The sequence below is a fragment of the Malus domestica genome, chromosome 02, assembly GCF_042453785.1.
Source record: "Malus domestica chromosome 02, GDT2T_hap1".
NCBI lineage: Eukaryota > Viridiplantae > Streptophyta > Magnoliopsida > Rosales > Rosaceae > Malus > Malus domestica.
Window position 1 is genome coordinate 36,128,093 of NC_091662.1, and position 23,457 is coordinate 36,151,549.

At 37.3% G+C, this 23,457-nt stretch overlaps 2 protein-coding genes, 1 long non-coding RNA gene and 1 pseudogene across 3 annotated transcripts; 1 reads left to right on the forward strand and 3 right to left on the reverse strand.

The window, feature by feature from the left end:
• Nucleotides 1-946: 946 nt before the first annotated feature.
• On the reverse strand, nucleotides 947-3,965 carry LOC108175003 (TMV resistance protein N-like). Its single transcript, XM_029099174.2, has 4 exons — nucleotides 3,443-3,965; nucleotides 2,157-3,222; nucleotides 1,342-1,620; nucleotides 947-1,237 (listed from the first exon to the last, which is right to left on the reverse strand). Exons 1-4 carry the CDS (start codon nucleotides 3,934-3,936, stop codon nucleotides 947-949), a joined length of 2,130 nt encoding a protein of 709 aa, XP_028955007.2. The 5' UTR covers nucleotides 3,937-3,965.
• A 7,690-nt stretch (nucleotides 3,966-11,655) lies between these two features.
• Nucleotides 11,656-16,226, reverse strand: LOC108171476 (disease resistance protein RPP2B-like). Its single transcript, XM_070813457.1, has 6 exons — nucleotides 16,213-16,226; nucleotides 13,595-13,791; nucleotides 12,841-13,148; nucleotides 12,289-12,552; nucleotides 11,890-12,168; nucleotides 11,656-11,811 (listed from the first exon to the last, which is right to left on the reverse strand). The coding sequence occupies exons 1-6, from the start codon at nucleotides 16,224-16,226 to the stop codon at nucleotides 11,656-11,658; spliced, it is 1,218 nt and encodes a 405-aa protein (XP_070669558.1).
• LOC114823736 (pentatricopeptide repeat-containing protein At3g53170-like) lies at nucleotides 15,646-23,104 on the reverse strand (annotated as a pseudogene).
• On the forward strand, nucleotides 21,170-21,799 carry LOC139190642 (uncharacterized). Its single transcript, XR_011574981.1, has 3 exons — nucleotides 21,170-21,308; nucleotides 21,376-21,451; nucleotides 21,535-21,799. It is a non-coding gene; the product is annotated as an uncharacterized lncRNA (long non-coding RNA).
• Nucleotides 23,105-23,457: the final 353 nt, after the last annotated feature.

The window sequence follows — 23,457 nt, forward strand, 5'->3', positions numbered from 1 at the left end:
AAGTGTTCTGCTACACTTAAACCATCCTTGTACTTCACATTGATGAGCTCTTTGATCAAGAAGGCTTTCTTGGCTGGGGTCTTCTTCTCGAACAAGGACTCAAGCTTCGTCCAAAACTCGCGAGCATTGGTTTCATTAGACACATGGTGAAAAACACTATCATCCACCCATTGTCTAATTGTGCCAATAGCCTTGCGATTCATCTTCTTCCACTCGGCATCGGACATGCTCTCGGGCTTAGCGGCATCTCCTTCAATTGGCTCATGCAAATCCTTGCAATAGAGAATGTCCTCCATCCTTGGCTTCCATGTTACCCAATTGGAGTTGGTGAGTTTGATCATAGTGCCACTTCCTTCCATCTCGTAGTACGAGCCAACCGGGCTCTGATACCACTTGTTAGGAATGTCGGTACTACAAGATAGAGAATGCACAAGGTAAAGTAGAAAATGGACGCCAAGAATTTATGTGGTTCGGCAATTTATGCCTACGTCCACCAAACAAGGATCAATCTTCACTATATGAAAAAGATGAATACAACAAGAGTAGTCTTACCAAGCCAAAGACAAGGCTTGATGGATACAAGAAAGTATAACACACACTTTCTATCACTCTAAACTTCACTCACACAATGTGTAGTGGAACACTCTCACTCTCACTCTTGGAGTGGAACTCTAGCTTTGGACTTGATCCTTTGCTACTCACTCTTCTCTTGATTTGTTGGTTCACTACAACATCACACCCATATTTATAGGTGAGGGTTTGGCATTCTACTAGTTTCTAGTGTATTCTTCAAACCTCTAGCATAGAAAGATCTAGACTAGCCACAAAAGTGTGGCTTCTAGATCTTTCCATTTGCAACCAAGGAAGCTAGTACTCTCTAGCTTCTTCCATCAACTTAATAACATGCTAGAATTGTCTAGCATGCTCCAGCCATCTCTCTTGCTTACTAGAATAATCTAGAACATTGATCATGGGCTGGACCATATACCAACATGGGGGAGTGATTCAGATGCAATTCTCTCATCCTTGACATTTCTGAAAAATCGGGCATTTTCTCCAATGCAATGCACTCATCCGCTTCCAGGATTTCCAAATTTGTAGGTAAAGCTGGAATTGCCTGAAGGTTTTTGCAATCTTTGAGTATCAATCTCTCAAGATTTGGGGTTTTTGAAAAGTCCAGTGATCGTGTTAGGTTATGGGAATGACTTAAATTAAGAAACTTCAACTTCTCAAGCAACTGTCAGATAAAAGGAAAAATATTCAAATTCAAATATAAGACAGAAAGCATGATGTTTACAAAACCTAGAGGAATGAACTAATAATTGGTTAGTCATAACATACCAGATCGGAATCCTCCCAAACTCGTGTGAGTTTGCTATAGCTGAGGTCAATAACAACTATGTTTGGGTGATCAAAATCTTCGGGTATGACCTCAAGGGGGAATCCATGCCAACACAACCATCTTAACTCATTGGGCAGATTGTTGTAACTGCCAGTGAGCTTGACGTAATTGAGTTTGAGCAATCTCAGACTATGCATGTTTCTAAATGCTTCTGTACTGAAGCTAGTCTCGTCAGACTCTTGCAAATCTAAAGTGAGTCCTTGAATTGCTTCAGTTCCCTATTGAGAGAGAGCGAGAGACAGGAAGGGGGGGGGGGGGGGGGAAGGAAACTGAGTAAGAAAAGGGCTATCTGCATGTGGAAAGATGATTTATAAACATGAAGTAAAACTATGCATTGGATGTATGAATTACAAGAGACGTAGACAACCTATGACCTGCCGTGGTACCTTTGAGTTAAAGACATAATTTGTGCTCAGACATCCGTTGTGCCGTGTCCAAATTTGTTAGGTATCTTAGTAAGCATCTGCTACAGGGTTTTTTACCTCTTGTATCTAAGAAGAGCAGAACATATATGATACACAATTCTGTTATTTAATTTGAGACAATTCAATGCACTAGGTTCCTTCTATGTCTCCTACACTTTCCTTTCTATGCTCTGTTTCGCTTTTCATTCAACTTGTATTATATGTGGGTGTCTTTCATTGTTTTGTATACTGTTGAAACATCCAACTTATACAATTTATTAGATGTGTGTGATATGCATATTTATTAACTGCATGCGTTTGACATAAAATTTGATTGTGAAAGTACTTACAAATTCGTTCCTCAAAACGTCTATCACATCGTCGTGATGCCATAACCTACTGCGTTTTCCAGGGTCATCAAGGGATTCCGCATGCACAATATATCTTCCCATGTCGCGAAGCAAATCATGCATCACCAGCGTGAAATCATCATTAGTAGTTACAAGGCATCGTTCTTGGAGGACACTGATTCCGATTTCTGGATATAAGTCACAGCCATCCAATATTTTCATGACATAGTCCTTGTTCATTCCAGCAAAGAAACATGATACATCAAGGAATATAGCCTTCAGGTCATCATCAGCTAGCTCGTCAAAGTTTATTTTAAGTCTATTGAGAATTTCCATACTATGATGACTTTTAAATTTCTCCAACTTACCTTTCCATTCACTTATGCTTGTCCCAGATAGATAAGAACCTAAAACTTCAAGTGCTAGTGGCAAACCTCCACAGTAATCAACAACACCCCTTGGGACTTGAAGAAATTCTTTACTAGGATAATTGTTGGCATGCCAACAAAGGAGCTCAAGAGCTTCTTCTTTATTCATTGCTGGTAGATGATATATCCTATTCGCTTTTAGTATCTTTAGCAAATGTTGGTCTCTTGTGGTTATAATAATTCTACTACCTGGACCAAATGAGTAAAATTTTATAGCTAATGCTTCTAACTGTTTCACGCTGTCTACATCATCAACTATGACAAGTACCCTTAGGTTGCTAAGTCTTCTTTTTATATCCTCGGTCCCTTCATCAACTCTACAAACCTTTATGATTCCCGATCTCACTACATCGGAAAGAAGTGTGTTTTGCAAATCAACCAGTTTCTCTTCTCTCACATTAGCAAGAAAACTTTTACCTTCGAACGTATCCTGATATTTGTTGAAAATGGCTTTGGCAATCATCGTTTTACCCAGTCCGCCCATACCCCAAATTCCAATTATGCGAACATCATCTGATCCTCCAACATCTAAATAATTACTGATTTCTTGCACCCGAGAATGTATTCCAACTGCAGTGCTCTGGCGCAAGACTTTGATGATATTTGCGACAATTTCCGTGATAGACTTTGCGTCATCCCTGGTTGCAAAAGTCCAAATGAAGCAAAAGTTAGATTTATTATACAAAACTGCAACATTAAGATGTGGACGTGTTGGTTCAACAATAACAAACAAGCATCATTCTATTGTTTCTTGATACGGTTTTTACATGTAAATGTTTTTAAATATGTAAAAAATTGGATTGGGAATTTAAAAGCCAGACAAAATAAGAAAATGAAATAAGCAAGTAACTTATATACCAATCGGCGTTTCCAACATCAAAACCAGATAAATTTGCAGCTTCAGTCAGAGCGTCTCTCCATAGCTGTAGCTTTTCTTTGACCTCATCGAACTGCATTTCGTGCTTCAGAAAAGCTGTTGCAAAAGTACCGGTCTGTTTCCTGACATCTGAAGGATCGACATCATAGAACACTGGAACAACAATTTGACCCAGTGTTCTTCTGCACTCCATGATCTCCGCAAGCTCGTCAAGACACAATCTTGATTCCGCATAGCTCTTTGAGAAGATGATGATAGAGGTTTTAGACTCTTCGATTGCTCGAGTCAGTGAGATGCCCGGACTTTTCCCTTTTTCTAGGGCGTGATCGTCTATAAAGGTTCTTAGTCCGGCCCTCGTCAAAGCCTGGTAGAGGTGGCTCGTGAAGTTCTTGCATGTGTCTTGACCTCGAAAGCTCAAGTACACGTCGTACTTCCAACGTTTTAAGGAGGATGAGGAGGACGTCGAGGTATCCATCGAAACAATTGTGTGTTGCTGCACTTGTTTTGGTCTGGTCTGGTATGGTCAATTGAAATTTACGGCTTGATTTCTCTGTATTCCATAATATAAATACTACATACAATCCTGGTTACAAAAGGAAACAAATAAAGAATATAATACCTTTCCTAAAATATGACTTTAATAATTATAAAATATTTACATTCTTTTTTCTCTTAAATATTGATTATTTTTCTTGGCAGAGGTTTTTGTGTTTGCATAGATGAAGAATACTTTCAGACTTGTGATATATATCTACAAACACCACACACAATATAGGAAAGTAAAGTCAAAGTCGGCTAAAAACTCTTTTTTTTTTTAAGAGAATTTGAAGGAACTCCTCCACACATTATAGAAATGTAAAGTCAATGTGGAATACTACTAGACCGTTATATAAAGGGGCAAGTCTCTCTTTTAATTTAAGAGTTGATTTTATATTTTCTGCCTCAATTTTTATGGTTTTTTCACTTTGGTCCTCCCAATTTTTTTTTGTTCCAAATTGGTCTTTTTCATTTTGTTAGACGCAAACTGGTCCTTAAAACTTCTAAACGTGTGTCTAATAGGATAGAAGAGTAGGTTTCGCTTTAAAATATGATAGACACGAATTATAATTTAAAGGACATTTTGGGTAACCCATATACTTTGACCAACACATGACCACTTATGTTTAGAGCTAAGCATTTATTTTGAAAGAACATAAAAAAAAAAAAAAAACAATAGAATGAGTCTTGTAAACTGAAGTTAAGTGGTCACATGTTGGCCAATGCAGATGGGTGACTCTGTTTCAAAAGTTAACAACTTTGTTCATCACTTTCATGGTACGTATCACCTTATTTTCACGTGCTTTGTTAGGTTGGTCACTCTGTTTGGTTTTGTTAACATTTTAGTTCAATTTGAAACTTTTTATCTAATTAGCTTCAAATTGCAACTCAAAAATGATTTATAAACTTCTTTGAACCAGCATTTCCAAAATACATCTTTGAGCCAATAAAGCAAACAAACCATAAGATCAAAATTCAAAACACACCCAACCAAGTTGATATTCAACCAAAAAAAAGATAAACCAAATTAATAGAAGACTTAAACGTTGTGTTTCAATAAACTACCAGCCTGCACCACCGCTCTTGCGAATTAAACAGTTCATGAGAACACAAATTTATCCAAATTTATCATTTTTCTAGATATCTGGTGTGACATACACTCCTGTGCCACAAGGCGAATTCAACTGCTCAGACTGGCCATGTGTGCCTTATATGTTGTTGATTGTTTTGAGTAGTTTGAAGTACCACCTGATGTGATCCGGGATGTTCTTCCAGAGCATGGTGCCCTACAGGGTCAAACGCAAAGTCCCCCTCCAATGTATTATTTCCTTTTGCTCTTCCTTTGTTCGCTTTAAATGTTGTACACTTTTTCCTTCACCAGATCTTGTGCCATCAGAGATTTTCTATGACAAGGTTTTAACAACACATGCACGTTAATAATGTACGGCACTCTTATGGTGAAAAATAAACAGTAAAGGGAAAACAACGCTTCTTCATTGTGGAAGTAGAATGTTGCGGATCCAATAAGGATTTCAAATTGGAACTATCAAAAGTTTTGTGCGATGAAGATTGTTTTGTTTTTTATTTTTACCATATTCCAAACTACTCTAATTCACCGGGAGGGGGACTTGAACTTAGTGCAAGGTGTGTGCACATTGTCTTGGCCAACTAGCCTAACGCACATGTTGTGCGGGGACAACTAAAAACAATATATTTGACGTAGACAAGATTAAGAAGAAGGCAAAGATGGAGAAACACACATTCAAGAATATGCAGTGCAAGAAATGCAACAAGCTAGTTTTGGATATTTGTGAGCGACTGGAGAGAACTTCAAGCGAAAAGAGGTTTTGAGTTTTAAGATTTTAGGACAGTTGATTTCTTTCCTCGTTCCCAACCACTTCAGAACTAAGAACTTAACCAAATTAAATAAGCCTACTTTTTGCTTGGCATCAACATTTTATCAAAAATTTTATATTTTCACTTCTTACATACGAAAGGGAAATATGTAGAATACATTAAATGAGTAACAAAAAAGGACTAATGGCTCAAGTTCAGTTTATGTACCTTGTTCTTCCTTCTTGCATGCTTTATCAGTTTCTTCTTCTGCATTTCTTTCAACGCTGGGATCAGAACTTAGTCTTTTGCGGGATTCATTCTCATGGAACAAGTCATCACTGTGTCCTGCCTTATGACTGCCTTCCTCTTTGCACTCACTTGAATATGGCATAGGTTGACAGTCGAGTGCATATTCCTTGATTAATTTTCCTTTTCCAGATTGATCCCTATTTTCTTCACCCTGAGATGAATATCATCAGTAGTCGCTGGTCCTACAAAGTGTGCACAAACATATATCTTGTCTCCTTTCAGATTGAGCTTTTTGTTTGACTAATGTCCCAGCCAAAGATAATTTTCATTGGAAGTTATTATTACAGTGGCACGCTTTGGAGAGATGAGATATACAGTGTTCTGGGTACAATTTGCTGTTAGCATACAGACTGTTATCTTGTATGTAAGTTTCTTCAAATCAACAATCTATGAATACTGGAGATTAAGAGTGTAAGAGAGAGAAAGCGGGAATTTTAGAGAGAGAAAGCTAAAGCTAAAGCTTGAAGAAGAAGCAAAACTGAGATGATTTCTTTCATTCACACGAACACTGAGCACATGTAGCAATTAGGAATAGAATATTCCTTCATCACATCATTTAAATCTAGCTTTTCATTCATTTACCCTATAAGGTAATGACACATGGCATCTACCTAGCACGAGGCCTTTTGGGAGCTCACTGACTTCGGGTTCCATCAGAACTCCGAAGTTAAGCGAGTAGCGCACGAGAGCAATCCCATGATGGGTGACCCACTGGGAAGTTCTCGTGTGAGTTCCCAGAAACAAAACCGTGAGGGCGTAGTCGGGGCCCAAAGCAGACAATATCATGCTACGGTGGTGGAGCGGGCTCGAGATGTGGTGGAACCCGGGCCGGGATGTGTCACTAAGATTACATCTTAGCTGCATACTTAGACTATGATCCAAAGGCTGACATTTAAACTGAATTCTTATTACATTTTAGCATATACACTTATAAACTAACACTCCCTTCTAAGTGATGTGTTGAAATCACTCCCAAAGCTGTTCTCAGAAATTCAAATCGATCCCTTGCCAAAGCTTTAGTGAATATATTTGCAACATGTTCTTTAGTCTTGCAGTATACCAGATCAATCTCACCATCTTGAAGTGCATCTCGGATGAAATGGAATTTTCGATTAATGTGTCTGGTTTTGTGATGATGAACTAGATTCTTTGATATGGCAATTGCTGAAGTATTATCACATAACAACTGAGTTGGTTCTGCTTGTTCTTCCCCAAAATCAGAGAGTACAAATCTTAGCCAAATGGCATGTGCAGTGGCTTCTACTGCACTGATGTATTCTGCCTCTGCGGTTGAAAGAGCAACACTGCTTTGTTTGATTAAGGCCCAAGAGAACACACCCGAACCGAGATTAAATACATAGCCAGATGTGCTCCTCATGTCATCTTCAATTCCACTCCAATCACTATCACAATAACCAACTAACACTGCTCATTTTCCCTTCTCATAAACAACTCCATAGTTCACAGTGCCTTGAATGTATCTCAAAACTCTCTTAGTTGTCCCCATATGCTTCTTGGTAGGATTGTGCATAAACCTAGCCAATAAGCTTGCTGCAAACATGATATCTGGCCTTGTTGCTGTCAAATATAGCAAACTTCCCACCATTTGCCTATACAAAGTCTCATTTGCCAGATCACTTCCATTTACTTTTGAAAGATTTTCATTCATAGCTAATGGTGTTGCAACAGGCTTGCAATCCCTAAGTCCAAATTTCTCAAGCAAAGTCTTTGCATATTTCTTTTGATTCAAGAAAATGTAATTGTCTGTCTGCAGTACTCCAAGACCAAGGAAGTGATGAAGTAATCCTAGATCAGTCATCTCATATTGTGTCATCATCTCACTTTTGAACTCAGCCATCATCTCCTTTGAACTTCCTATGTAGATAATATCATCTACATATAGTGACATAATGAGAATGCCACTGTGAGATGTCTTGATATATAGTGTAGCTTCACTCGGACTTCTGTGGAATCCAGCATTTGCAAAATAGGAATTTATTTCTTCATACCAAGCTCTTGGAGCTTCTTTCAAGCCATATAAAGCTTTTCTGAGCCTGTACACTTTGTCTTCCTTGCCTTGTATGACAAAACCAGATGGTTGATCCACATACACTTCTTTATTCAACACTCCATTTAGAAATGCAGTCTTTACATCTAACTGAAATAATTTCCACCTTTTTTGTGCAGCAAGGGCCACCAAAGTTCTCATAGTGTCAAGTCTTGCCACTGGTGCAAAAGTTTCATTAAAATCGATTCCAAGCTTCTGGGAATAACCCTTTGCAACTAACCTTGTTTTATTTTTCTGCACAGAACCATCCAGATTTAATTTTGTTTTATAAACCCATTTGACTCCAATGATTGGTTTATCAAATGGTCTATCAACAAGATCCCAAGTATTATTCTTCTCAATCATAGAGATTTCATCTTCCATAGCCTTCTGCCACGATTCATCCTTGGCAGCTTATTCAAAACATTCTGGTTCTATAATGCACAGATTACACTTCTCATATATTTCTACAATACGTCTGTACTTGAGAGGAGTGTGATCAATATCCTGTGGACCTGTCATTCTTTCTTGATCACAGATTTCAGTAACTGAGCTTAGCACAACATTCTCTTCACTAGCTTCACATTGTGTTTCAGAATCACAAGCATTCCTTTCATACCTTTGTTCTCCTTCTGACATCTCAGTAATCTGGATACTCACCTTTCTTTCCTTCTGTGCATTCCAATCCCAACATGCCTCTTCATCAAGCACAACATCTCTGGAAACAGTCACCTTTCCATATTCAATGTTATAGAGCCTATATCCCTTCTCACAACTACTATACCCCAATAAAATACACCTCTTGCTTGCCAAATCTAATTTTTGTCTCTGTTGACTTGGCACATGAGCATAACACAATGAACCAAACACCTTTAGATGCTTAATTCCTGGTTTTCTCCCATTGTAAGCTTCAAAAGGTGTTTTCTTATTTAAAGCTTTGGTTGGACAACTATTCAGGATATACACTGAGGTATTGACTGCCTCAGCCCAAAATTCAAGTGGAATCTCCTTCTCCAACATGAGACACTTAGCCATTTCCACAGTGGTTCTGTTCTTTCGCTCTGCCACACCATTTTGCTGTGGTGTGTATGGAGTGGTAAGTTGTCTTTCCATGCCTACATCTTCAACAAATTTGTTAAACTCCATTGAGGTGTATTCACCTCCTCGATCACTCCTAAGCTGCTTCAACTTATATCCACTCTGCAACTCCATAGTAGGTTTGAATCTTTTAAACACATTGAGAACTTCAGATTTATGCCTTAAAAAATAAACCCAACACATCCTGGTGCAGTCATCTATGAAAGTGAGAAAATATCTATTTCTTGCTTTTGTAGTTGTCTGCATTGGGCCACAAATGTCATTATGTACAAGCTCTGAGGAATTGATGCTCTAGTAGTAGCTTCCCTTGGAATTGCTTCTCTACATTGTTTACCAAGAACACAACTTTCACATACTCCTTTAATTACTTTGATTTCTGGTAACCCTACTACCATTTCTTGTTCCTGCATCAATTTCAAACTGCTCATGTTTAAATGTCCCAATCTTCTGTGCCACATAGCAGTAGAGAAACATACACTTGCCTTGAAAGCAATATGTATTCCAGACTGTAATTTCATTGGAAAACTTTGATTTCTCTTCATTGGTACTCTAGCAACCATGTTGGAATATGAGCTGTCATCATAGATTTCCACCTTGTGACCTCCAAATACCAAGTAATAACTGCTTTCCATCATTTGACCCACACTAAGCAAATTTTCTTTTAGTCCAGGCACAAGCATAACCTCCTTGATATATCTCTTGCCTATTTTAGTTTCAACTACAAGACTTCCTTTACCAGTTACATCAACAAGTTGTCTAGTACCCATTTCAACTTTTGCAGTTACATTCTTATCAATATCCACAAGTAGATCTTCCCTTCTAGTCATATGATTAATACACCCACTATCTACATACCATGCATCATCACAACCCTTTACACCAGTATTAGTTTGATTACTAGCATAAAACATGGTGGGTGTAGATTCTACCTTATTTGCATAATTGAGCTGTTGCATTGGTTTCTTGTTGTTGCACTCCCTTGCAAGATGACCAAACTTATCACAGTTATAACACTTTGGTTTACCTTTGAATTGGCACTCACCAAAATGCAACTTGTCACAATGTTTACAAGGATTTCTAGCACCATATATGGGTCTGTTATCCCACTTCTTCCCTTTTGCCTTCCAATTCTTATGGTGTTTTGCACTTTGATTTCCAGTGAATTTTGCTGGTTTGGGATTCACGTTAAGACTAGCAAATGCTTTCTCAATTTTGTGTTTAGAATGTCTATCTAGTCGTAACTCAAAACTCTTCAAAGAGGCTACTACTTCTTGTACCTCAATCACATCCAAATCCTTCGAATGCTCAATAATAGAACAGATAGAGTCATAAGCTGATGGTAAACTAATTAATAACTTTTGAACAACTCTCTCTCGAGATAACTCATCTCCATAACTCCGCATTTGATTTATCAGATCAAATAATTTTGTAAGATAAACAGAAAGTGATTCATCATCTCTCATTCTTGTATATTCAAATTCTCTACGAAGACCTTGCAATTTAACACTTCTAACCTGTTTATCACCATGGTACTCTTGCTGTAGAATATTCCATGCGCCTTTTGAGGTTTCTTCACGAGAGATTTTGGGAAATATCTCGTCTGAAACGGCTCCTTGAATCAGACCAGAGCTTTAGCATCTTTCATCAATCTCTCTGCTAGAGTTATCTTCTCAATACTACTCGATCCCTCTTTTTCTTTCTTCTTTCCATCAGATTCACCATCATCCTTCAAATCTAAATTTTCGAATCCTTTCTCAACCAGATTCCACAGCCCGTGAGATTTGAAAATTGTCTTCATCTTAATACTCCAGAACTCATAATTATCGCCATTGAAAATCGGTCCTTTTACCTCACTACTACCCGATCCTGCCATGTTAAACTCAGATCACAATCGACTCGAGCTCAATTTCGAATTGCTGGATAATGCCCTTCACAGATCCAAACGCCCAGTATCAATTGATCGAAGGCCATGTTAGCATACAGACAGTTATCTTGTATGTAAGTTTCTTCAAATCAACAATCTATGAATACTAGAGATTAAGAGTTTAAGAGAGAGAAAGCTAGAGCTTGAAGAAGAAGCAAAACCGAGATGATTTCTTTCATTCACATGAACACTGAGCACATGTAGCAATTAGGAATAGAATATTCCTTCATCACATCATTTAAATCTAGCCCTTCATTCATTTACCCTATAAGGTAATGACACATGGCATAAACTATCACTTACTCTAAGATTACATCTTAGCTCCACACTTGGACTATGATCCAAAGGCTGACATTTAAACTGAATTCTTATTACATTTCAACATATACACTTATAAACTAACATTTGCAACAAGAATGCGAAGAGAGCCACCAGATTGGGAGTCATCTGAAGAACAAATGATGCACAGTCAGTGCTTTTAAATCACAGCCAAAACTTTGCGGCACAACTATTTCACCCTGAGGATCGACAGGCGTAAACCATGATGGAATTTCATTTCCAGGGAGAAAAAGGCCACCAATTCCGCTCGCACTCCATCCCTATACCATGAGAAAGATAGGTAAAAAAAAGGATAACAAGCATGTATGTACACGAGAAAAAGAGAGATAGAGAGAGACCTTTAGGATTGCTTCCTTAATATCAGCAGTGAGACTGGTGCACCCTTTCAGATGCAATTCTCCCATCCTTGACATTTCTGGAAAGTCGTACTTTTTCCTCAATGTAATGCACTCATCTGCTTCCAGGATTTCCAAATTTGTTGGTAAAGCTGGAATTTCCTGAAGCTTTTTGCAACCTTTGAGTATCAATCTCTCAAGATTTGGGATTTTTGAGTAGTCGGGTAATCTGGTCAGGTCATTGCAGTAACCGAGATTAAGAAACTTCAACTTCTCAAGTGACTATCAGACAAGAGAGAATGAATATCAAAATTCAAATAGAAGAGAGAAAGCATGATGTTGGTATTTACAAAATGTGGAGGAAAGATTTGATAAATAGTTTGGTTGAGTTCAATATAGTACCACGTCGGAGTCCTCCCAAACTTGTATCAGGTCGGTATCAACTAGGTTTGTTTGATTGAAATCTCCATGTATGACCTCCATAGGAAAGTCAGTCCAACACAACCATCTTAACTCTTTGGAGAGGTGTTCGCAGTATCCAGTGAACTTTACGCCTTTGAGTTTGAGTAATCTCAGTCCCTGCATCCCTCTAAATGCCTCTGTGCTGAAGCTAGGCTTGTGGCGTTCTGACAAATCTAAAGTGAGTCCCTCAATTTCTTCCCTTCCCTGTTACAAACAAAAAGCAACTAAAATAAGACAAGGATTATTTGCTTAGACTTGAACTTCTACACCACTAGATCTATGACAGAGTTTGCTTAAGGCAATTTTCAGATAATTCAGTAAACAAAATCAGTTCTTTTGTTCTCTCTGTTCATTGAACCCACATGCAATTCATGCATTATATATTATTGTATGATGTGGGATATGCAATTTGGTCGTCAGTATGCGTTTGACATCTTCATGATCCCATAATCTGCAACGTTTTCCAAGGATGTTCGGAGATTTTGCACGTACAATTTCTCTGCCAGTGTCTCGAATCAAACCATGCATCATCAGATTGCCTTCTTTATCAACAGTTACAAGGTATTGATCCTGGAGTAGTCCAATTTTTATTTTTGTATCATGATCATATTGATCCAGTATTTTCATGACATAATCCTTGTTCATTCCAATAAAGAAACACGATATATCAAGGAATATACCCTTCACATCATCATCAGTTGACCCATCATAGCTTATCTTAAGATTTTTGTGAATTTCCAAATAAGGCCGTGAACTTTTCAATTTACCCAATGCACTTTTCCACTCACTTGTGCTTCTTCCTATTAGATAAGAACCTAAAACTTCAAGGGCTAGTGGCAAACCTTGACAGTTTTCAACAACTTCTCTTGCGAGTTCAAAATACCCTTCCATAGGACAATTCATACTAAAGGCACGCCAAGAGCTTCTTCTTCATTCATTGCTGGTCGATCATATCTCCTATCTGCATTTATTATCTTTAGCAAATGTTTATCTCTTGTGGTTATAATAATTCTACTACCTGGGCCAAATGAGTCACGTTTTATAGCTAATGCTTCTAACTGTTTCATGCTGTCTACATCATCAACTATGACAAATACCCTTAGGTTGCCAAGTCTTCATTTTATATCCTCAGTCCCTTCATCAACTCTACTAACCTTAACGTTTCTCAATCTCAATACATCATAAAGAAGTGTGTTTTATGAATCAACCAGTTTCTCTTCTCTCACATTAGCAAGAAAACTTTTACCTGCAAACTTATCCTGATAATTGTTGAAAATAGCATTGGCAACCGTCGTTTTATCTGATCCTCCAACATCCAAACATCTACCAATTTCTTGCACCTGAGAATCTATTCCAACGGGGTATGTGGGTTCGGTTAAGTATGTGTTCTTCAGTTTTCGAGCGATGTCCTCAACAATTTGTTGGACAAATCTTCCTTCATACCTGGTAGTAAAAATTCAAAAAAATGAACAGACCATATTAGCCTTTTCCTTAGTTGTGGCTTGTAGAACAAAATTGTAGACGACAACACTCCAAAAATATCTAAAAGAGACAAAGCACCGTGAGATATTCTCTATATGTGCTGCTTGAAAGCAGAAAGAGTGGATGAGTGTGAGAAGAGAACAGGAAACACCAATAGATTGTGCAACGGAAATGGAATCAAGTTAGGACTCTAGTCTGAATTTCATGAGGACAATGTGAGTATTAGAAGAGAACACCACGAGGAGAGTGCAAAAGATCAAACCATCACAAAGAAGTGGAGGAAAGCCCTATCTTGCAAAGAGTGAACAGAACTTGCAATCGAAAGAGTTCCGAGTCGCAAAGATGAAAACGCAGGGAGGGACAACTTGAATCAAAGATGATCAAGTAAGATCTCCATGAGAGCAAGTCCTGTCGCAAGGATTTTGAAGCAAGGTCCAACACGGGACTACTTGAGGAAAAGATGATCAAGAAGAAATACAACAGAGATCAACCTTGCACATCGATAGGGAGGTCTCTCAAATATGCCACAACAGTTATTTGTTCAAGTAAAGAATGTAAATGAAATGTTCGTTTGCTAAACACCTTTGAATATTGTTCTGTATCTTGTATTCCTATCTTGTCCTACTATTTGTCATTCGAAAATATCGAGAAGTGTGTGAGAGACAAAGGCCTAATCTTCAAAAGCCTAATCATGCGTTCTTCACACTACACAACAATGGTGAGATAAAACCTCAAGACCAAATTCTCTTTTTGTTTTTTGGAAGTGAAAAGATTTGAATATACAGTAGCGCAGGGGCACTACGTTAATCAATGTGATTTAGCTCAATCCGAGCACACTGGTAGTAAAATCAACCATTGATATATTCTGATATCGGAGCTTCTAAGCTTTGAATTTCTGTATAATGGAATCCAATTGTTCTTGTGAAGCATTTTCTTTTCTCCCCAAGTATTCAATTTTTTTTATATTCGAGTGACATTTTAATTTAATCTAAATTATAAGAAAGAGAATTCTTACTTAGGTGTAGAAAGAAAAAAACTTATCTAGCCAACTTAGCTACGCCAAGTATACAACAAGTACTCATTCTTATGTGGCATATGCGTATATTCTACATTTTAGAAACAAGTCTTCAGACATGAAATTTACTAGTTCCAACTTATTTCAGCTATAGGCCACCATATCGAAGAAGAGGAAAATTGCCTTCGAAAAGCTAGCATGTTTTGAAGATAACCAAAAATAAAAAAGAGGAAAATAAATATTAATTAAAGAGAAATGCTAAGGGGGCTTTTTGTGAAATCTGTCATTTTATAGTTTAATGTTAATTTTTATGTCAACATTATAAACATTATGCTATAAACTTAAAGTGACAGATAAGTCTCACTTCCGAGAAATTTCTCTTATTTAAATTTAAAATGCTACAGATACAAGTACAAACGACAAGTCCAGTCCACTAGAGTCTGGATCACATACAAACACAACCACCTAGAAATCATGAATTTCAAAAACAGTCCCAAAGAATCTAACTAAAATGCAAAACAACTAATGGGCCTGTGTAAGAAAATATTGTACATTTCCGATGGTAATTAAGCCAACACCAATGCCTCAAAGCGAACTCTATTTCATTTTCCTCCTTGTTTTGTTACATTCGTATTTGATAAGATGAGAGATATTGCATATGCTTATAAGTAAGATGAGGTACTCCTTGTACTGCCCATAACTTCTATCATATATCCTCAATTGAAATGACATATTTTCACATAAATGATGAATGACACATTTTCACGTGAAAAGGATGCAAAAGAAGAAAACACGATAACCTCCAAATTCTTTAGTTGGCCATACGAGCATCCAATTAACCTTGTGCCTGAAAAATACAATGGTTTACCACGTGCATTTTGTAATTAATATAGGAATTATTTCATTAAACTAAACTATGGTAAAAGGGTAAAAGCAGAGATAAAGTTAGTCCTTTCAGAAGAAAACTAGTCAACACATTGGTCAAGTCTCTTGGCATCATACTAAGAATTGGAATCACATTAGTTGAGGTTCGAGGGTTTTCATGGGATGAAAGAGTTGCTCATTGTCAAGCACATAGGTAAATTAAAGTCCGGTTGCTAAGTTCTAATTAAAGGTAAAAAAGATTACATACCTAAGTATAGAGGAATCCCTAAGAAACTAAACACATACTTGAGTCAACACCACCCAAATTTCAATAAAAACCCTTTGAACTCCCCCACCTCTCTAAGTAAATTTCTTTATTTTTGTAACATTTACCTCATGTGATGATCGACTAAAGACGGAGTAACTTCATATGTAACTCAACGCAAAATTAGAAAGGCAAAGCAGAAAAATGTCACAGAGAGGGGGAAGTCATTTTAAAATACCTGAGCAGCCCCATTCATCCTATTTTTCAAATCTTGGGCAGCCTCATTCATGTTCATTGTAGGCTGGGATCATGGTAGCAAATGTGATATGGTCGGGCACGCATTTTTCCTTTGTCATTGCCCAAAACATTTCACTCACCGTTCTTAGGTCACCAGCCCGACAGTAAGCAATAATAGTACAGTTAAAAAGGGTGTATCTAGCAGCACATCCGAAGTCTCTACTTGCCTTAAAATGGAATCAACTTTACTTATACTCCCAGCTTTGCTGTACGCACTAACAAGAGAACAATAGGTGATAGAGTTAGGCTTCATTCCTTGATGCTTCATTCTTCGGAAGTATTCGTCCTTCTTCTCAATATTTCAAGCTTTACCGAATACCTCAATCAAATAGGGTGAAAATCCATTTCTTCATAAATTCCACAACAGATCTCATATGTCGTACATTCTTGCTTTCTCGTATGATTTAATCAGGATATTAAACGTCTTAGGGTCTGGCCTTATTCCCATCAGTTAAAATTCATCATACCACTTCTCCATCTTGTCTATCTGCCCACTTTTCCCATAAGCTTTGAGAAAAGAATTGAAAGTGAAAACATGAGGAAGGCAGCTGCCACTTTCAATCATATTTGTCAACGTTTCCCCCATCAGTCCAAACATTTCAACCTTACCATATCCATCAATTAGGGTATTGTATATGATTGTGTTGCAACCATGGATTTAAATATCGATATTATCGGCGAAATATCGCCGATAATATCGATTTTTCGGCGAATGGATATTTAAATAGGTATCCGTGGGGTTTTCGTCAAAATATCGAGATATTTTGTTGAACGGTGCAATCAGACTCCGATATCGAACGCCGGAGAAGAACGCTGGAGATGGTGTGCCTATTCCCGAGCCGATTTCGTCCCAAAAACCTTGCAAAAACACGATTTTTAACTTCAATTTCACATATAAGCTTCAAATTTCACGCATGCATCAACGATTCAACATATCATATGTCGGTTTAGGGCTTAGGGTTTCAACGGAATCTCACCTGAAAAATCGATGACTGGGCCAACTCCTTGATCAGCGGCGCACCACCAGAGACGACTGAGCCAAGTCCGACTTCGCCAGAGCCACGATCAACGGCAGCGAAGGATCGAGAGAGTGGGAGAAGGGGGAGATCTGTATGTGCGTGGGTCGAATGGAGAAGGGGGAGAAGAGAGGTCAGGCCTCAGAGAAGAAGAGAGAAGGATCGAGGGCCTCAGAGAAGAAGAGAGAAGGATCGAGAAGGGGGAGATCTGTGTGTGTGTGGGTCGAATGGAGAAGGGGGAGAAGAGAGGTCAGGCGCCTCAGAGAAGAAGAGAGAAGGATCGAGGGCCTCAGAGAAGAAGAGAGAAGGATCGAGAAGGGGGTGATCTGTGTGTGTGTGGGTCAAATGGAGAAGGGGGAGAAGAGAGGTCCGGCGCCTCAGACTCAGAGAAGAAGAGAGAAGGAGAGAGAGAGAGAGAGAGAGAGAGAGAGAGAGAGAGAGAGAGAGAGAGAGAGAGAGAGAGCCGTATGCGTGTGAGATATGTGTGCGTGTGTGATGGCATGTCTGTGTGTGTGTGCCTCTGTGGTTGAGTGACCCCATCTGACTCACCTCATGAATTTTTCAATCACTTTTTACAATTGCAGACAATGGACAACGAATAATATAGCATGTCTGTGTGTGTGCCTCTGTGGTTGATTGACCCCATCTGACTCACCTCACTAATTTTTCAATCACTGTTTACAATTGCAGACAATGGACAACGAATAATAGAACTTTAATAATGAAACTGTGTGTCACTGTGAGTCTGTGATATGCTTTCACATGCAAAACCATGTTCCACTCTCTGTTATATACTTATATTCCCTCAGAGCATGTGCAAAACCTTATCAGAGGTGGAGTATCAGAGGCATTCCCTCAGAGCATTTTCGTTTCTTCTTCTTCCCTTACCATTTTCCAAGTCATTCCAGATCCATTCCAAAGCTTGAACACAAAGGGTTCCATATTTAAGGTAAGTTTACAAACTTATATTTATATTATTGTAATTTATACAACAACAAATAAATTTGTATGGACTCGTATGTTAATTTTTTTAAGTAATTAATACTTGCATGTTAATTTTTGTAAGTAATTAAGTAATGTTAACAATTACATGTTAATTTTTTTTAAGTAATTAAGTAATGTTGTATAATTATTCCCTAGGATTATTTTAATATGTTTAATGTTATTTATTATTTTATTTCCCTTACCATTTTCAAAGCCATTCCAGATCTATTCCAAAGCTTGAACACAAAGGGTTTCATATTTAAGGTAAGTTTACAAACTTATATTTATATTATTGTAATTTATACAACAACAAATAAATTTGTATGGACTCGTATGTTAATTTTTTTAAGTAATTAATACTTGCATGTTAATTTTTGTAAGTAATTAAGTAATGTTAACAATTACATGTTAAGTTTTTTAAGTAATTAAGTAATGTTGTATAATTATTCCCTAGGATTATTTTAATATGTTTAATGTTATTTATTATTTTATTAATATTAGGTTTTATTATCAAATTGGATTATTATTCATTAAATTAGATTATTATCAAATTGGATTATTATTAATTAAATTGGATTATTCATTAAATTGGCTTATTATCAAATTGGACTATTTATTAAATTGGATTATTGTTAAATTGGATTATTCATTAAATTGGCTTATTATCAAATTGGACTATTCATTAAATTGGCTTATTATCAAATTGGACTATTCATTAAATTGGATTATTGTTAAATTGGATTATTATTCATTAAATTGGATTATTCATTAAATTGGCTTATTATCAAATTGGACTATTCATTAAATTGGATTATTATTAAATTGGATTATTATCAAATTGGATTATTATTCATCACTATGTTTTATATTAGGATTATTTTTTTATCAAATTGGATTATTCATTAAATTGGATTATTATCAAATTGGATTATTATTCATCACTATGTTTTATATTAGGATTATTTTTTTATCAAATTGGATTATTATTCATTAATATTAGTTTTTATTAATCCATATTATTTTTTTAATTACTTAAATTTTTACAATCATTTTCTTTACTTCGTATTTAATTCTTCTGTACAATAACTTTACTATTTAGGTTCTCTTATATAACCGTCATCACTACTATATTTTTTGGCCAAAAAATATTTGTCTAATTTTCATGAAAAATAAATGTAGGTACGTTTAAGATGTCTAGTGGAGCTACTAAACGTGATCCAGCTTGGGAACATGGAGACCCAATAGACGTAAACAAACATGGCACAATTTGCAAATATTGTGGTCGGGTAATGAAGAGTGGTGGAGTGACACGACTTAAGTACCATCTTAGTGGATTAGATCCAGCAAAAAATGTCCAACGATGCGATAATGTCCCCCCAGAAGTGAAGGCATTCATCAGCACATTATTAAAAAATAAAAAACAGCAGAATGAAAAGATAACACAAGGAATGGAAAATATTCGAGCTGGGCTACGAGGAGAAGTCATTGGCCAAGCGGTTGACAGTGATGATGATGACGATGAGGACGAATGTGATGATGACATGGGACCTGAAGAACGACGCAGTTTGAAACAAGCATTACGTGCCTCCAAACAGTCAGCATGGGAAAGAGAACACCTTCATAAAATTCCTAATAGGGGACAAGGTTCCGGGACAAGTGGTGGTGCACAAATGAGACGGGGAGGCAGTCTTAGAGAATCACAACCAACACCAATAGCCCCAAGTTTATATAAGTCATCCAACGCACGTCAAAAGAGTGTTTGGAGTTATTTCAAGGGAGGTAATGTGAAGGAGGGAATGGGGCGTCTAATTAGCAAGTTCTTTATCTATGAAAATGTCCCTGCTGTGAAGGCATCATCACATCATTTCAAAAATATGGTAGTGGGATGTCAACAGGCCGGTGTTGGAGTACAACTTCCCACTCCCTATGAGATAAGAAACAAATATTTGGATATGGAGTATAAAGACAATGGCGAGTATGTTAACAAGTTGAGGTCAAAGTGGGAAACTAATGGTTGCACAATCATGTGTGACGGATGGACCGGCCCGACCAGATTGTCTATCATCAACTTCATGGTATACTCCAAGGGAAAGACAATTTTTTTGAAGTCTGTTGATGCTTCAGACCATATAAAGAATTACAAGTATATTTACAAATTATTGAGGGATGTAATCATGGAGGTGGGAGAGCATAATGTTGTCCAAGTCGTGACCGACAACGGTTCTGCATTTGTCAAAGCTGGAAAAAAGTTAATGAAGCATCATAATGTGTTTTGGACATCATGTGCAGCACATTGTATTGATCTCATGTTTGAGGCAATGGGGAAGAGAGAGAATGTTGCTACTGTGGTCAAAAGAGCTAGAACGATCACAAATTATATTTACAATCACAGTTGGTTGTTGGCAAAGATGCGTGACTTTTGCAAAGGAGAAATTATTCGTCCAGCTACCACTCGATTCGCCACCAACTATATTGCATTAGATAGCCCACTCAAGAAGAAAGCAGGGTTGAAGTAACTGTTCACTAGTGACGATTGGGCCAACCACAATTTGAGCCGCTCAAATACAGGTCGTATGGTGGAAAGTATAGTGCTTGATCATGCTTTTTGGACTCAATCAGAACATGTGTGTCAATTGTTTGAACCTCTTTACAAAGTTTTACGGATCGTTGACACAGAAGTGTATCCTACTATGGGGGCAGTATATGAGTTGATGCGTGTAGTGAAGGATGAATTGGAAAGAAAACATGGTGCAAGGTGGGTCATCAAGATAATTGAAGACCGATGGTATAAAACATTATACCACGATTTGCATGCAGCAGGTATAAATTATGTCATAATTTGCAATTCATTTATTTAGTTGCATAAGTATTATTTCTCTTATTAGAGTATGTGTTTCTTTGAACAGCATATTATTTGAATCCCCGATACCAATACAGACCCGGTGTTGGAGATGATGGTAACCTTATACGTGCTGTACATAATGTATACTCTAAATTAGACCCTGCATCACCAGCAGTTGGCCAATTTGGAAATGAGGTACACAATTACTTAAATTATAATAATTACTTTGTTGGATTAAACTAACACAATTTATTGTATTCAGCTAACATGGTTTAAAGATGCAAGAAGAACTTTTGGAGAACCAACATCAGTTGCTGCTCGAACAAATATGTCTCCTAGTGAGTATAAACATATTTCACTATAAGTTTATAATAGAATTTGTTGGAGTTATTAGGCTTATCAACATTATTTTTCATTGTAGCTGAATGGTGGATCATGTATGGGACCGATGCACCAACTGTGAGAAAGTTAGCAATAAAAGTATTATCACAAACAGCTTCCTCATCTGCTTGTGAAAGAAATTGGAGCACATTTGCACTCATACACACAAAGCAAAGAAATAAGTTGGCTCACAGTAGCTTGGAAAAATTAGTTTATTGCTACTACAACATGAAGCTTCAAATTCGAGATAAGGAAGCAGAAATCGATCATGTCGACCGTGGTGACCCACTAGATGTGTTTGATATTGTTGGTGAAGATGATGATACGGAGGGTAACCAACTTTTTCAATGGATTAGACCTCTTCATTTAGATGATGATGCAGGCAACCCAGCTCCCAGAGTTGCTGAAGAAGCACGTAATGAAGGGATAAATGTAGAAAGAGTATTAGAGGAGGAGGTGGGATCTAGCAGCTCTGACTCTTTTGAAGAACTTTTGCACCCAAGACCAAGAAACACTGGAATTCCACCTTCTTCCAATCCTACACAACCACAACATCGTGCTGATACTAATGATAGCTCTAGGACAAGATCAGGAGACTCAGCTACCACCGGAGGTGGGAATGATGAAGGACATAGTGGAGCTGGAGGTAGTGGTGGTGGATATGGAAACTATTATGGACCACCACCTCCCGGATATATGAGCCCCTTCACTGGTGAGGCAAACTTCATGCATGCAACACAAGATGATGACCATGGCAGTAGGCGGGCAGGACCAGGAATTGGTGCCATAGGGAAAGACTATACTCGCAGAGAAAGAGGCAAGGGGATTTTGTTAAGTCAAGAAGATGACTCGTTATCTAGAACTTCAGACTCTGTTGGATTGGGAAGTAGTAACTATGGTTATACTCATAACCAACCATTTCCTTACCCTTCATATCCCATTCCTGTTGGGATGGAATCGAGCGACTCATGGAAACAATCCCTGACTCAATCTTCAAATGATTTTTCTTATGGACAACCTCAACCAATCTCAGATCCATATGGGTGGCATATTAACAATTACATGCAAAACTATTTTGGGGATTTATCATTTGATAACTACTCTTCACAATACACTCATTCTACACATAGAGATGATGAAGATAGTGAAAAATTTGAACCTCATAGGAACTCTATGTGGTACTAAAGTGTAAAATATTGTACTAATTCATTATATATAAATGATTATGGTGTGTTTAGACTTCTTTAATTAATTACTACATATTTTCTACACTCACAATGTTTGTCAGATCGCTATATAATCAACTTGATAATGTTAAATCCATCATGCAATGCATTTCCTTCCAATTTTTTGTGATAAACTAATAGATAATTGACTAAATAAACATCCTACAAAGTTTCAATAAAAATTTCCAAGTTTTTCTTACAATTTCCATGGTTTCCATGTAATTTTTATCGATATCGATATTTTACCGATATTTCCATCGATATTTCCGTGTTTTCGGACTACCGATATTTCCGATATTACCGATATTTTCTTCCTTGGTTGCAACCAATCCCCATGTATGACATCTCAGCAAGAACTCGCTCAATCAGATCAGGACGACAGAATTTGGTGCAGGAATAAGTACATTGATGGAAAATATCGTGAAGTTAAGGTTTATAGGGACCAAATGCTTTACCTCTTTTCAAATTTAAGGACCAAGTATAATGTACTCTTCTTCTTCTTAAAAAAAAAGACCAAGTATGGTGGATTTTTTATTCTTGGATCAAAGTTACAGTTCACATGGTTTAAGGATTAATGCTCTAACATTTTGTTTTTGTTTTTTTTATTACAATTCACAGAATTGGTGATGGTAATAACACACAATTCACAATGCGGCAAACATTTCACGCATTATTTAGAAGCGGTACAATTAGAACTTCTTGTTCACAATTGTGAACATGCTTTTTTACCAATTCCT

Coding starts and splice junctions, on each gene's coding strand:
- LOC108171476 (XM_070813457.1), bottom strand. Junction 12,553..12,840: donor GAGACACTGGCAGAGAAATT/GTACGTGCAAAA, acceptor TGTTTGTAACAG/GGAAGGGAAGAAATTGAGGG. Junction 11,812..11,889: donor TTAAGGAAGCAATCCTAAAG/GTCTCTCTCTAT, acceptor CTCATGGTATAG/GGATGGAGTGCGAGCGGAAT.
- LOC108175003 (XM_029099174.2), bottom strand. CDS start 3,936: ATGGATACCTCGACGTCCTCCTCATCCTCCTTAAAACGTTGGAAGTAC. Junction 3,223..3,442: donor GATGTTGGAAACGCCGATTG/GTATATAAGTTA, acceptor TTTTGCAACCAG/GGATGACGCAAAGTCTATCA. Junction 1,621..2,156: donor ACGTTTTGAGGAACGAATTT/GTAAGTACTTTC, acceptor CTCTCTCAATAG/GGAACTGAAGCAATTCAAGG.